The sequence below is a fragment of the Stegodyphus dumicola genome, chromosome 10, assembly GCF_044657685.1.
Source record: "Stegodyphus dumicola isolate Sdum_Otavi_A_Nest chromosome 10, ASM4465768v1".
NCBI classification, from domain to species: Eukaryota; Metazoa; Arthropoda; class Arachnida; order Araneae; family Eresidae; genus Stegodyphus; species Stegodyphus dumicola.
Genome location: NC_140777.1, coordinates 25424819 through 25441651, shown reverse-complemented (window position 1 = coordinate 25441651; position 16833 = coordinate 25424819). Strand labels below are relative to the sequence as shown.

At 33.5% G+C, this 16833-nt stretch overlaps 1 protein-coding gene across 1 annotated transcript in view; it reads right to left on the bottom strand.

Moving 5' to 3' along the window:
- LOC118189196 (protein obstructor-E-like) overlaps positions 1-16445 on the bottom strand; it is a 52847-nt gene extending 36402 nt beyond the window's left edge. The window contains exons 1-2 of the mRNA XM_035359753.2: positions 16363-16445; positions 3832-3911 (exon numbers count right to left, since the gene is read on the bottom strand). Coding sequence (XP_035215644.1) covers positions 3832-3911; positions 16363-16430 — 148 coding nt within the window. The 5' untranslated portion in view covers positions 16431-16445. The remainder of the gene's footprint in view (positions 1-3831; positions 3912-16362) is intronic.
- Positions 16446-16833: the final 388 nt, after the last annotated feature.

The following is a 16833-nucleotide window of genomic DNA, read 5'->3' as shown; positions in this document are numbered from 1 at the left end:
AAACTGATATTATAATTAATACAAAACGAATGTAATATATAATTTATGCAACTTAAGTTATACAAGTTTACAAATTGCGTTTTGCTTTTTTCTTTTGTTTGTACGATTTTTTTTTAAATGCAAGCTTGTACATTAAAACAAAAACTGTGTACTTTTTGATTGATATTACAATGACTGATGCATCAAAAACTAATTTTAAGTATAGACAGAAATAATTCCTTTTATTACTTTTGGATTATATTTCTACCAGTTTTCTTGGCTAAAGGAGGGTAATTTAGATATTTTACAAACATAATTTTTGACAGAATATATTTCAGCATATGTATTACATATTCCAACATATTCTAGCGGAACATTTTTCCTCCTCGTAAAAATCATGTCATATTCTTTCAAAATGCATAAAGTAAAAAAATATAGTGATAACTCAATATGGAATTTTGTCCAATCTTATAGAGATCCAAGCATATAGCAATGCTTTTTAATATAAGCATTGTTTGTTTGGAAGGGAATTTATATATCATACAAATACTTTTCTAAAATTAATCTTCTTTTCTGAGTTTAAAGTATAATTTCGTATTCAAGAAATAAGCAGAAAATTTAAGTTAATAACCTAAGCAATTCAAAACAAATAATTTTAAGCAAACCCGTTTTAAACAGTTTTGTTATTTTGATTTTTAATTATCTTTATAATTAATATAAATTAAAACATATAATTTTTATTAATAAAAAATTTTTCTAACTCTACATATTATTTACCTAGCTCAGAATGCTTTGGTTTATTTAATTCTTTTCCCTCGTGTTTGTAAAGAAATATTTTGCTGCGCATATTGGAATTTTCCGATCAAACTTATTTTTTACAATTTTTTATGTTCATAATTTAAAATGATTATAGCTGGCCTGAATATGAAAGAATGAAAGAGAAAACAAGTCATCCAAGAAGACTTTTACACTTCATTGATCCAAAAATAACTTTTAGATGATATACTGATTTTGTTTTAAAACGAGGAAGTGAAATAAAATCATCCAACACCAACTTAAAAAATCTATTTTCTCTATTCAACAAATGAGAAATATGTAACCAAATGACCTCGATTTTATATTCTGAAAGTGCAGTTGGAAGTTTTTCCCCTCCTCATAGTGAAAAAGAAAATAATTTAGAACTCACAAATAATGAAAAAAAAAAAAGAAAGAAAGAAAGAAAGAAAAAAACGGGGTGACTGCTGTATTTCTGTAAAAGTGTATAATTATATATTTCAAAAGCATAATTCACTTTTGATGTAAAAGGGGAAAAAAGTAAAAGAAAAAAAAAAAAAAAAAAAGAAAAGAAGATAAAAAATTTCGGCGATACAAAATCGCCGAAATTCAATAGCTGATGCTTTAATTTTATTGACGAAAATTTTACGTTATCTGTATGTTAATTACTTCCCTAAATGTATACTTTATAATTTCAGTGTTAAGTTAAAATACAACATTCACTCTCGAATCCCGGAGAAGGCATGGATGTAAATTTTTTGTCCCCTCATAGGAGGTAACGGTGGCCATCTATTAGGTGCCTTCACAATAAAATGACCACCACTTCCGGCCTTATTACAAGAAAGTAATAAGGCCAGAAGTGACCTTATTACTTTCAGAATGGTCAATACTGAAGAAAGGCAAGTGTCCGCCATTCGATTTAAAAAAAAAAATTTTAATCTAGATTGCACTTTTCTTGAACAAGAAAGAAATTAGAGGCAACAATTTTGTGTAGCATTTATACCTTTTAAATCCTCTATTTGGTGCAAACTGCGATAGATCTGCTTTCGAAACCATGTAGTTGGTAACGTAGAATACTACTGAGATGCGAACTCTTTCATTAAAAGGGGCTGACTGTTAGAAGAAAAGTTGAAACCATGAAACACTAGTAGTTTTTCTGAGTTCTATTCCCGGATGTTGAACGAGTTGGCTGCATGAGGTTTCCATGTTTTTTTCTCACGTGTAACGACAAATATGGACTGATTTCTCTTAGAAATTTTTCCCACAGAGGCTCCCTCTTTTAGGTTAAATATTCTAACGAGCTTTGGCGTAATTAAAAAATAAAATCACTTCAGCAAATATTCAAGAGAAAAAAATTTTTACTCCGATTAGCAATATATCGTTCTAATTAGGAAAATATATGAAAGAGCTATTTTATCCGAGTGTGATTTCATTTGGAAAATGAAAGCAGGCTTTCTTGAAAATGTTAATAAAACGAAATGAAAACCGAAAAGTTTTGATTCAACTTACTTACAAAAGCCGATTACTATTTTTTAAGAAATTTAAATATATTTCACATATTTGATTTTTTAAATCAAACATTGCTTCAACAGCAAATAATTAATTTATTGTATTTTATTATTTTTATTTTTTATTTTATTATTTTAAATCATACGGCATAATTAAAAGTGAAACGTGTGATACAATTTACGAATTAGTCAAACAATAATTCGACCTGCTTTTCACTAAATGTTTGGGCGTTGTCATTTGCATAGTTCACACGTCATTAAAATATCAAAGATTTTTATACATATTGTTAATTCTATTCATGGTTTTTTATTTGAATGATACAAACCGAATATATGTAGCTACACTTCTAAAATTTCGGATAATTTGCGTTAAAAAATATAAATGATACCTAGAATAAGTTTTTCAAGTCTAATATTTTTATGATTATTTTGAAAGTAACTCGAACTTTAAAAACTATAAATTGCTCAAAATGCAAATTTTGGTATGCAGTATTACTGGAATGCACTTATTTATCTTAAATAATAGGCGCAACTTAAATTTTTATTCGAATCGAATACCTCTTAAAAGAATTCTGTGCGTTACTATTAATAACAATGGCTGCTTTCTGTTTGATTAATTTTTAATACAGAACAGCTAGATCTTAGAAGCGATTTTTATTAATTATGTAATGTAACAAAATTTGTTTATTAAGAAGTTTACTGCATTATGGATAACTTTGTTACACTACTAAGCAAAACACTTTTATAATTTGGAGGACAAATTGAATATATTATTCCCCGTAAGGTTTTTTTTTTTGGGGGGGGGAGGGCTCAGAAAAAGTAATAGCAGTCCTCCATTTATTAGAAAAACACCTGTTACGCCAACATTTTGTATAGTTTGTTGCTATAAAAATGGATTTTATTAAAAATAGAAGAAAGCAAGAATTTAACCTAAATTTCGAGTTGTAAAACTGAAGGACATGAGTTGAAAAGTAGTTGAAGATCACAATAAAGTTATTTTGGTACGGTGTTGTTTAACTTTTCAAACAGACAATTAGCTCGAACAAAAGAAAACATCTTTTTATGGTTTTCTCTCTCTTTTTCGTCCTTTTTTCTGTTCTTATTAATATATTTTTCATTATTCTTCCACAATAGGATTCGCTGATACACGCGAAACGCCCTCCTTTGTATACTTTGGAATTCTAGTAAAATTTACAAAATTACCTTCATGAATTAATAAAGGTCTACAAGGGTAAAAATTTTTCATATTTTGGACGAATAAACAACCTTTCGCATTTTTTGAAAAGAAGTTGACAAATACACTTAAGAAATGTTCCTTCCTTTTGTTCTACAGGAGCCCAATGCTCATGAATGCAAAACCATTATATGACGATTCTTACTTCATATGAAATTGCTAAATATATTCGGAGAAACTCTTTTATTTAATTTTCATATTGGCTTATTGTTTAATTTACTGAAACATAAAGAGGAAAATAATAGGATAATTTACTTCAAAAGAATTTTTTTAATTTTATTGATTTTAAAATTTTGATTAGTTACTTAAACTTAATATCACGTGATATCAACTCACCTCGCGCTAAACAGACAACCAAGAGCACAAATATTCCACAGGTGATGCAATTCATCGTCCAACCAAACGATCCAACTGACCTAGAAGAGAAAAACTTTGTGAAAGTGTTCTCTTTCTCACCCGTTAGATGGCAGGTGGCGCTGATAGCCGCCGAGCAGTCTGAAAAAACTTATAAGGTCGTAAGAGGGTGTGTGTTCTTCGCGTTCAAATAAAAAAAAAAAAAATGGGTAATTATTATGGTTCAAGGAAACCAATCTTTTTTGCATTTGGTCTAATACTCAGATATTCAAATTAGATTAGAAAGAAGTTTTCTATAGAACGTAAATCCTTTTACAAAAATTTTGGAATATTTTTTCTATAGCATTTTATGAAAGTTCTCTTAAACTTTTGTTACTTCAAAATTACTGATAACTCTTTTTTAATCTGATAAAAAAAAGGCTTAAAAATCGCATGAACAGTAGTGATACTGTAAAAACTAGCATTTCTTATGATTTTTTTTTTTTTTTTTTTCCTAAGGAAATCATTGTAGTATTCTTTCAAACAACTGATTCGATATTCGCTTTCCATATAATTATGAGATGAACATGCACAGAAATGGGATATGTAGAAGAACTTTTTCATGAATGCGATTATTTTCAAATTACTAAGTGAATATTCAAAGCAATTTCGAAGATACGGGAGTCTATTAGTTCTGCAGTTCTGATGAATGCCGGCTTCTTTTTCCTCAGACTACAAGCATTTCTTTAAATAACTAGAAATGCAACTGAAATTAGTTAAAATAACTTTTCTGCATATAGCCACTCAGACGGAAAAGTGGTTAGTAAATTTGAGTGCCGTACCGAAGGGCTCGGGCTCAAATCCCCGAAGAAGGCTTGGATATGTAAATTGTCCTTTCTCTTGATAGGAGGCAACGGGGGCCTATCTATTAGGTGCATCCATAAGTGGACCACCGCTTACGGCCTTAGTAGTGACCAAGGTCTATAATGGCTAGTGCCAGCCGTCGGGGGGAAATGGGGGGGGAGAAGAGAAAAAACTTCGTACACATTTCTTCTCTAACTAATATTTGAAATAGAATTTTGAAATTATCCTAAATGACCTCTAACTTAGAACTGACCTGCGGAAAAATAATCTGCTTGTTATTCTAAGTTTTCGATTTATTTTCGTTATTGCTCTGGTCTGCATGTAGTTTAGAAAGTGGTTTTTTTTTTTTTTTTTTTTTTTTTTTTTTTTTCCTGCAATTTTTCAAAAACCGAACATATTTTACTTATTCCGCAAAACCATTAACTTCTTTCCAAACAAAAATCTCTAAATTATAAAAGAATTAAATAAATTAAAAAAAAATAGAAATAGCATACACCCAGTCCTCGTTTCTGTTAAATATAAAACCCAAATGTAATGCCTGATTAAATGTCTTTCAGCTGATTTTCTTTTAATTAACTTTGATAAACATCAAGACATTATGAAATGCCAGTATACAACGTCGCCGGTAAATGTGTCAACGAATATTTTAGCTCAGAACTTAAGCCTGCTTCCCTTGGCCATGAGTTCAACGACCTGGTTTCTCTAATTTATTTATAAAAATTCATCAATAAAATATGAAAAACTTTAAAACAGTCATTACACTTTTGCATAATCCGTTTTAAAAATTATCGTGGAAGAAGTCAAGTCAAAATTTTAATTCCGCAGTATAAATACACTAATATAAATGCAAAGTTTACTCTAATCGAGATATAATGAAGAAAATGTAGTCGCTTAATGTTTGAAAAAGAAAATAGCTGAATTTTATTTTAAACCTGATTTTAAAAAATAAACAAAACTTTAGCTACGTACGTAAAATACACAAGGTCATATTTACAGCATGAAAATATTTAAAAGATAAATAAAACATATTTTATTAATCTCTTGATGTTGTTCAATATAATATAAAGAGTAATAATAATCAAAGGTCTAAAAGCAGCACTATATCTACACCATCGCATCAGTTCTACTTATCATATCGTTTGCTAATTCCCGAATAATGCAAATGAGGGGCAAAAAGCAAACAGAAATTCAAAAGTCCTTTCATTCGATTTCAGAAAGTTAATAGACACATTAATAGTTTATGAAATCTCACATTCTTAGAGTACTGCTGTTTTATCTGTATAAAATACATGAGGATGTCCAAAAACTCAATTTGATTCTTCGAAAACAATTTAGATAGTTGGTTAACTTTTAACTTTTGACAGGTCCAACGCAGTATCTACTCTCTGCTTCAGACGAGGATTTATTTGTTCGTAACTAACCCGAAATATTGTCTTCAAGTTCTCAGCAGTTCCTGGACCGCGTTCCTGACATGAAATGAATTCTTGTTAACTTTCTTATATTAAAGAGATTTTAGCTTTTAGGCAAAACAATAAACAAGATGTTTCTCGGTCAAAAACAATATGAATGTTGAGTTATCGAAACCCAATGTTGTTGTTGTTGTTGCTTATACTCACTTGTCTGACGTAGTCAACCCAAGCCCACGAAAATTCTCGTTGCAAGGAGCGCTAGATTACGCCTGCCATTAGCAACAGCCTTGAGCACCTTTCAGGTGAAAGTGCCATTTAGCTCCGTTGCGCCCCCAATTTTAATGGAGAGCACCTTGGGGCACGGGTCCGAGGGTCTCCCACCCCTCTTCCCTTCTAACAAACCACAACAGAGGACAACCGCATATTTAGAGTGCCGCCATGCCGCACCGACAATATACATTTACATAACATCCATGCCCTCTCCGGGATTCGAACTCGGGTCTTTTGGCACGGCAGTCAGCAACGCTAACCCCTATGCCGGTTGAGCGGTGAATCCCACTGTTCCTGTGAATAACGTCGTCTTCATTCTAAATATCAAGAACCCTATATCCACTGATCGAGAAACTACAACGGCGTTGTCTGCAGTTTTATTGAAAACTGTTCAGTAAATAGGAGGTTAAAATAGCACTTCGACTGTCTGCAGAAGCTATGCAACTCGCCAGTTGTAACTTTTGTTGTTTCCCTTAGAAAGCGTTACATTTCTGTGAAGTATGGATTTTTATACCAGGCGAACCGACTCGCTACTTGGTTAGATTTGATGGTTTTCCCCTCGTGTAAGGTTAGGTTAGGTTATTTAATTACGGCAAAGCCTCGATCTGCCTGAGGGCAGGGATGCCTTCGGGGAGGACTTTCTAAGGGAAACTGGCTCGTATACACGTTACACATGAAGAAAACCACGAAAACACCCATGCATCCAGCCCGTTTGCGGGATTCGAACCTCCGACAGAACTACCAGTGTTCAGTGACTTTACCGCTCGGCCGCTGGTGGGCCCTCCCCTCGTGTAAACTGAATACGAGCCAAGTTTCTATCCCTTTATGAAAACATCTCTACCTTGGGCAGGTAGCTCTCGTGTGCTTTGCTATATTCTAGTAATCTCACCTACCCCGGAAGTACGTGATTTAAAATTAATTTATTTTACAATTCAGATTTAACAGTTAGAGTGATAATAATTAAATGTTCCTCCGAGGTTTCTTCTAACTTTTGAAGCTTTCATGCACATTAAAAACAAAATTTTCCATGCTTGTAAGAAACTACATAATAAGAAACTATTTTGTTTTTATTATAGAAGTCAAAAAGAAAAAAAAAAAAAAAAAAAATCAGCGTTATGTTTGCAAATTTTCGCAGGACTAGTTTCAATGGTTTTACGAACCATCATCCTCAGTTGCCAAAGTGCAAGTGAACGAGATAAAGCATAGAAGCGAGATAAAGCGAGATAATAATAGGATTTACAGGATTCCTTGCCAGTGTGGTTTAATTTACATTGTTCAAACCAAGAGAGCCTTAAAATTTCGCATTAAAGAACATGAGGCATATATTAGGAAAAAGGAGACACAAAAGTCCTCTGTTACCCAACATTGTTGGTCCGAAAAGCACATTTTCCATTTTTCTGCAAACAAAATTATTCAAAAAAACATCTTCCTTTGGTGAATTAGATTTTCTAGAGGCGTTTCATATTCAAAAAAAAAAATCTTTCTGTTCTTTACCTTCAGCCTTTAAGGAAATTATGTTTTAAATTTCTTGTTTCATCAATAGATGGCGCCAGCAGCTTAACTTCTGTCCAACTATTCTTAACTTATCTTAACCACTATATTGTATCTCGTTCATTTGCACTTTGGCAGCTTCGGTAAAACCATCGAAACTAGTCCTGTGAAAATTTGCAAAACAACGCTGGTTTTGGAAGCACTTCCGCAGAGAACCCGGTAAATGTAAACATCGCCAACTTTGGCGATAATAGTGCAAACCTGGTAACCTAGCTAATACATCATATTCGCTTGTGCGAAGGGTTGTCGTTGTTCGCATTTGGAGATTTATATTATTCTTCTCTTATTATTATTTTTTCTGAATTTTTTAAAAACGAATAGATAGAAATATTTTCGCATGATTAAAGAAGTTTTCGTGGAAAGATTCCGATTCTCGGCTCGTCAGTTCGGGATCAAAGGAAGAAAATATGGCGGGAGGGGTGAATGCTAATTTGTAACATAGCTGTTCATTTTATGTTCTTAATTATTAACAGCTGTAAGCACGCAGAACCATGAGTTTTCCAAGCCCTATAATAATTTTAAAATGTATAAAGTTCTAGTTTTATCAACAACAACAATGCTACTGAAGAAAATTTGATTACTGTTGAAGGTTATTTGTATTGTGAAATATATTATGAAAAAGGACAGGTATTTGTTTCAACGTAAAATGCCTTAAGCTGTATGCAAGTAACGTGAAAAAAACAAATACTGAAAAGTATGTAAAATGGATGTATTAAAGGTCATGCATTCATTAATTTATTACATGGGCTCTTACCGAAATACATCAATCAACAGGCAAAGTACTTAATAATGAAAAAAGACACCTATATGTTTAATAAAATTGTTTTCTGTGCTAACTTGAATTCAATACAAATTTATTTTCGTATATCACGTTTAACCTGTTAATTTTACATCTACATACTTATTATCTGTGAATTTTTACTACCATTGTCTGCTAACTTGAATTTATATACACTAAAAACCACGTTTACGGCTCGGCTCATCAGCTTGGCGAGTAAAAATGCAACGGCGCCAACGGGTTCTTTCCCGAAGCGCCAACGGGTTCTCTGCGGATGAAAACCCCTGGTTTTTGTTGTTTAACCTCTAAATTAATATTTGTTCGATGTGTTGTTTTAACTTGAATTATTTTATTTTTGTTTGCAATCTGCAAATATCTGAAGCCTTAAATTTAATACATTTTGATTACAGATATTTCAAATCTGCGAGTTTATTTAAAATTTTGATTAGCAAAGGCGAAGTATAATTTTCAACCTCTTTTTCAATTTCATTTATTTTCTCCCTTCTTTCCGCATGCATTTTTGGTGTAACCGGAAGCATACTCGGACGTGTATTCGAGAGGTTCATAATTCGAGTCCTGCGAGGGCACTGCATATTTTTCACATCTCCTGATTCAAAATTCCAAATGACACTACAAAGGGCGTCCGAAATAAAAGGTGGTGAATAATTCTCTACCACCAAGATTTCGAGAATGGGTTACCCCAGTCACCTTTTAAAAAGAGCAGTATATAAGGTCTTATCTCCTTCTTTTCCTCATGCCTTCGTGGTGTAGCGGTAGCACACTCGGCGCGTATTCGAGAGGTGAAGCGTTTGATTCTCTTCCCGAATCAGCGTTTGAGGATACTGCACATTTTTCACATCTCCTGCTTCAAATTAACCTAATGTCTCTAAAAAATAAAAGGACAACAGTTTGAACATTTGAAAAATTTCAATATTAAACAGCCGTTAAGTTTAGAAATATGTTCTATATATTTTAGAGAATCTAATACCGAGCTCTGTTCGTCAAGAGACCTTTCTCATCAAGAAACACTTTCTCTTTCTATATATTTCGAGAGACGCTTTAATATAGTTCTTCTCTTCTTCAAGTTATTAATTTTATTTGTTTCTTAAAAATGTAAGACAAGTGGAAATGGATTCAACTTTTCTTTATAACTAGCACTAATTCTTAAGTTCAAATTTTGCTTAATTCTAAACCGTCTTTTTGTAAAGTACCATTTTGCATACTGCTGAAGAAGAAATGTCAGTCTTAACTTTCGAGAATTTTAATATTTTCTCCAAAATCTACATAAAAGATGATTTAATTTTAAAAATATACAATTTTTAAATAAAAATATAAAATTCATTGAAAAGGAAATATCTATCCAAGCATATCGTTAACTTCCTTCTGATTCCCATCTGAAATCCATACATAATAATGTGGAACAATTAAAGTTGCAGCCGGGTTGCTTTATCATAAAAGCATCCACGCTTGAAATGCAAAGGAAGCAGTGGTAAAAAAAAAAATGACTCTGTTTTAGCTAGGAATAACTGAAAAGTCTGCAGGATGCAGACAGAGGTGTTTTCTAAAGAAACTTGACACAATAAAACATTAAAAAATATATATACATATGCTTTTGCTAATTGAGAAGAATGCTGTACCCTAACTTCCAGGATCGGTCATTGATATGCAATCCCAACCTCGCCCATTCTTAGTTAATTCTGCGCAAAGAGGGCAGCCGGAATTCTTTTTCTCTAGCCTTAGATCCAGTTCTCCGCTTGACCTATTATAATACGACCCATAAATCACCTGTAATGTGGTCAACTTACCGCCTGACCTAACTGACACTTTAGAAATACATTTTAATTAAAGAAATGAAGTACTGGAGGCAGAAAACGAAATCTAAATTTTAATGAACAAAATTGTTAGCTTAAAGATTTGCCTAATTCCAAAGTTCAATTTTTTTTATATTACCCTGATTAAATTATGCATATTACAGAACCCTATATAATTTTATTCCTTCTTATACATTTAGAAACATCAAATTTAAATTATTAAAAAAGTATTCTCATGGAATATAAAAATTTTCATAAGTATCTTAAACTTTTAATGTATCCTGTATATTTCTGAAGAGTTTTGAAACTTTAATCTTTTAAATTCTTTCTTTATGGATTTTTATAATATATCTTCTACAAAATCTGAAGCCTTCGTGGTGTAGTGGTTCTGCACACTTAATGGGTATTCCAGAGGTCCGTGGTTCGATTCCCGTGAAGGCGATTACTCATTTTTCATCTTGCCAGCTTTCAAAAAAGTCCTCTCATGTCTTTCATGTCTCTACAAACTTATTTTTCTAAAATTTGTGTCTTGGACGCTGTTTTGGAGTTACCATGAAATAGGTTTGTAAAGAGATCTGTAAACGCACTAATCGTAGTCGACTTATATGCATACGAGAGTGAATGGATATTTCTGCATAGTAGACAATTGCGGTATTTACTGTTCTCAAGCTATAGATCTAATTTATTATTAAAGTTCATAGAATGTGAATTTTTCTCCATCGAATTAAGAGAAATGATATCGTGTCGAACAATTTTACGATCTGCTTTGATTAGCTTACAGTCTGCTTCGCGCCCGATCAAATTATACACTATTTCATGGTTAAGGAGAATAGAGTTAGCTTAGAGCTCCTAAAGTTGGTTTGGTTTGGTTTTGGTTTATTAGATTACGGCAAAGCACTCAAGGGCTATCTGCCTTAAGGGAGGGATGCCTTCGTGGAGGACTTTTTAAGGGAAACTGGCTCGTATACACGTTACACATGGGGAAAACCACGAAAACACCCATGCAGCCAGCCCGTTCGCGGGATTCGAACCTCGGACCGAACTACCAGTGCTCAGCGACGTTACCGCTCGGCCGCTGGTGGGCCTGCTCCTAAAGTTGAAAGAATAAGAGCAGCCCGGTCACATAGCGTGAAAATCATAGCTTCCACTAATATCTAAAGTCGTCAGGAGACAACCTTTGCAGTGCGAGGTCAGTGAAAGAAGAAATAACGACGCTTAATAACACTGACACAAGAACTAAAGACAATCAGTTGTTCAGAAGATATTTCCAAACATTATCTTATGCCATTTACTACAGAATAGGAAAACAATACGCATTTTGTTTTTGTAGCCTTTGCCACTGTAGCATTTGGAAGCGGTACTGGTACCAAAGACGCTGACTTGCTGACTTAAATGCCATCTGCGTCGGTTTGTTTTCTTCACTATTCTACATTATGGTATCTGCATCTTTATTTCAAAGCCATCATGGCCAACGCTACCTGAAGACGCAATTTTGAGTTTCATCTATGTTCCGCAATAAGTGTGATAGTATGAAAACTTAATGGATTTCATTTACATAATGTTATTAAAAAAATACTGGTAATAAGCAAAAATTCAGAGATAATTTTAATTTGATTTGATGGCCGTGATTGCGTTGTTTGCAACAGTCCAAAAGAAGCGAATATTAAATTTGACATTAATGTGCCTTAACAACCTAAAATTGGGTAAAAGGTAAACCTTAACTTACCCATGCAATAAATAGTGCCAGAAAGGAAAACGTAATATGTTCACCTGTCAAACATATAGTCACAAAATTAATGTTATAGTAAAAATTTAGATACATATTTTGTAACAAAGAAACCTAGGTAAATATCATTCACTTAATGACATTCGCCAGTTGTCTAAGAAGAACAGCACGTCAAAGAAAGTGAAATCTTGTAACCTCGCTGAAGTCATTATTTTTCGAAGCTATGCTTGCAGAATATTATAAGACTTGGTAGGGATGAAAAATGTCCACCTATTTTCAATCGAAATACACTGCTTTGCCGAACTTGTGATTCTAATCAAAATAACATAACGAACTTGCCGCTGGATTCAATTCTGAATTTACTAATTATTCCAAAGAGGAAAAAATATCTTGATGGACAAATATTAAAGACGTTTAAAGGTAAGAAAATAAATAAACTACATAAAGTAGGCACGAGGACTTGTTATGAAAATCGTCTCGCAGAATTGGAGAGGAAAAATGCGATATATGTCCTGTAGCCTACAGTCAAGCTAGCTTCTTCAGCGTGCGAATGCAAGTAAAAAGGGTAAGAAGAAGAGAGAGGGAGTAAGAATCGCAACAGTCAGTAGCTAGGCTTTTCAGCGCCTGGGGACAACTGAAGATTTTGCGCTCCTCCTGTTTGTTAAGAATGGAAAACATTTAATTCTAAAATTTCGTAACAGTAATTTGGTGCCCCCTGGATACTGTGCCAGGGACAGTTGCCCCCTCTATCAACGCACACTGACGAATCGTATATTTTATTGCTGGTCTATTACGAGAAACGCAGTCTTATCAGCTCAGATAAAATTTGGGCCTTTCCGCGCTTGATGATGAATATTTCTTGATAGTCAATTCTGTAGGAAAGAAAGCTTGAATAAGATAGAAAGAACAATGAATGTGTTGCTCCATTGCCACAGTCGAAATGGAGTTCGGAGTGGAAATGCGAGAATTTGCCTTTGCACTTATTAGCATTATGTGTATTGCAGATACAAAAACATAGCGAACGCAAAGATTCTTGACAGTGTTGACAGTGTTAATTTTTCTGTAGATACTTAAAATCTGTTATTAACATGAAAATATACAACTCCTGAGGTGAGGAATAGTCAAGAATTTGTTCATCTTTAGTATCACCTGCATCTTTCCTGACTCAATGAATTAGTTCATTAAGAGAGAACAATCGCATGACGACTGGCTTTTCTTATTTTGTTTGAGACTGAGGAACAACTTACATGCTTAGAATCTCCAGAGTAATAGAATTATGAGTCTTAATATTGTCATTCAAATTTTCTTTCAGCTCATTCCACGATATATCGCGTTTATGTATGCATAAGCCGCATTATGTTCTAAAGTGATAAATCTGAAAAAAAATTTTTTAATTAGGCGTATTAAATTTCGTCTAGAGACGAAAATGCAGAGAAGGACATACAAAAAACGTCGCAAATTCCAGAGAAAGAGAGAGGATGATGATTAAAGCTCAGTGTTGAGTACCTGCTTAGTGTATGTTAAATACGATTCAAGTGAGCGTGAGCTACACTGCGAAGTTTTTCAAGTGATGCATTATGCATAATGGAAATGGGGCAACAGACAGGAAATTTCAAGTGAATTAAAAACGGGTGCGACGGTGCATACAAAGAGAGGATGCTTTTAAAAAAAAATCCTCCCAAAATTAGCAATCTTTCGAAAACAGACAGCAAAATATCTCGACCTGATCGGGAAATGAATTTTGTATGTCTCTTCAGATGGTTTACTTCAAAACTTGAAGAAGTGCTCGAAATATGAAAAATCCCAAAAATAGCTTTAAGTAAATTTACAGCTGGGCAAGACATGTCCCGGCACTACGACAGATTTGTAAGCCAGAAGAAATATCATGAGGACTAACTGGAATGCTGCAACTACTAAAATCATCTATCATTCATATTTTTAAAATCTTCATCTCTGACATTTCTACTGCAGATGGAGGTGATGTGTTACTACGCCAGCCAGACGGTTAGGGAAATCGTTCCTATCTTAGACGTGCGATTAGGTTATAGCTGCATGGAAACTAAGAAAAAACAGAACAGAACTTCATTGCAACCAGAAGCACTGGTGTCAAAAATTTAAGTCACGTGCATTTTCAGCGAGGCGGAAGGATCTGGAGATGTCGCTGTTATCTCACAAGTGATGCAAGTATAGGCAATAAAGTTTCAAGTCAAGAACAAAAACAGTAGTTGTCAGTTCCGAGAGAAAACCTTAATTAAAATTTTTATATTTCTCACAAATACAGAGACATAATTTTCTTTATATGTAGGGGGACTACAAAATATCTGGAAAAAATGTAAAGGCAGGTAGAGAGGACTAAATTAAGCAGACCTTGTTATTCAACATCTGTGCGGAAAAGGATGTTTGATGCGGTAAGGGTGCTGTTAAAGTGATAGGTAAAAGTAATCTCCTAGCGTAAATCGCCATTCCACATGCGAATTTCGAGCGATATGTATCGCTACACGAACGCAGAATTGCCTGATATGCATTTTATTTAAGGGGCTGTGGACAGGAACGGAGCAGTTATTCAAAGCGGATACACAGAACGATTTCCTCCTTTGAGAAACTGCAAAATTTCCCTCTGCAGCTCTATAAATAAAATGCATATCAGTCAGCTTCGCCTTCGGATAGCGATACATAACACTCGAAATCCGCATGTGGAACGACGATTTACTCCACTAGATCGCTTTTACCTACCAGTCCCAAAAAAGCCCTGTATCACTTCAACATGTCATTTCCAAACATGCAATTCATTACAAAATCTGTTTATTTCAGTCGATCGCCATTAGCTACGATTTCACAGAGCTAATTTTCTGGTCTTACGCATTCTTTTTCTTGGCCAATAACCATCTTATATTCTAATCAAGTATATACTTGATACCGTATATGCTGGTCATATAATCTCACTTTATTATTCAAGATTTCCTTGATATTACGTTTTCCACGAACAAAAGGTCGAATAAAAGCCAAGGAAGACCAGAGGGTTGATCCAGAAAATGAAGAGCCATGTTTTATATACAATACCCGTATTGAATTTACGCTTGCTGTTTAAATGTTAGGAAAATTGTCCTCCACATCTCTTTGCTTTGCACACATACATCAACCCAGTAAAAGTTACAACTCTAAAACTGGAGTACCCGGTCTTCACCTTAATATCTGCGGTATTACCGGAGACAAAGGCTAAGAGGAAAAAGCATTGTAAGGTATAGCGCTAAAAAAATCAGCGAAATTAAATTTTTTGAACAATTCCAATTACAGAATTTTGATATCCGCTGACTAAAGATGTGTTGGCCTCACCAACATATTTATTTGTTCTATATTTAAAACTTACATCAAACGTATTACATAAAACATTGTAAAAGATGATACAATAGAAATTTCAATAAATGAATTTCATAAGCATAAAGAGTAGCATATAATTTGATTATTAAAGAATACAGAATTCACTGATATTGATTATGCACGACATTGGCACAATCGGAAAGATAATAAATCAGGAGTACAAATCATTTTCATTTATATATTAACTGTTCTATCATTTTCGATATAAGAATACTACCTTTATCAGAATGCATTAATCTGATAAGTGAGTCCACTGTTAGAGTTCGTGCGAAGGTTTTGAATCTAATGTCCCTGGTACTAGGACAGTCCACAATCATGTGAATGGCATCTGCTGTTGAAGAACCACATTTACAGGAACATAGAGATTCTTTTAAGTTGAATCTATTAATATAACTTGGAAATGCCCCATGGTTGGCCAGAACCTGATTCAGAAAGAAATCTGAATAATGTCTTTTCTCTGAAACTTTCGGGAAGAACTTGAAAGTTAAGCTTTCCTAAGCTCCTAATTTGCAATACATATTGTTTTTAAAGAAAAATTATCATATCAGTATTTTAATGCCTATTTTCAAAGACAGTCATACAAAGCATCTTTTTTGTAACAATCTTCTAATATAATCGTGCATTCTTTGCGTCAACTAATTTACATCTTCTTCCTGAATACTGCGTACATAATCAGAATGAGAGAGAATATTTTTTTTAAACGTTTATTATAATAAACATTATAAGTTTATATTCTGTTAATATTACCTGCAATAAAATCGCTGAACACTGGTAGTTCGACCTGTTTGAAATCTCGGTAAGCTGGCTAGCTGCATAGGAGTCTTCTGGTTTTTCTCCACGTGTAATGGAATACGAGCCAGGTTTTCTTAGAAAGTCCTTCATGAAGGCCTCCTTGGGCAGCTAATCCTTGCGTGGTTTACTGTAATACAAATAATCCTAATTCAGTTTACCAGGTATTTTTTAAGATACGATTCACTAAGCTATTATTATTAACACTTCTCTGTGTCGAAGGGTAGATACAATATTGAATATCAATATTGTAACGTTCGAGTTAAAATATTTGTAAAATAAAAGATCTTCTCGAAAAATCTTTGTCATTGTTGTTAATCTTTATCTTACAAGTTGCAACAAATTTACGGCTCTGTTTGATAAGCTTACATTTTTAAATAATCACGATTTATGATAAAACCTGAACTTCGAGTATTTAATTACGTACTC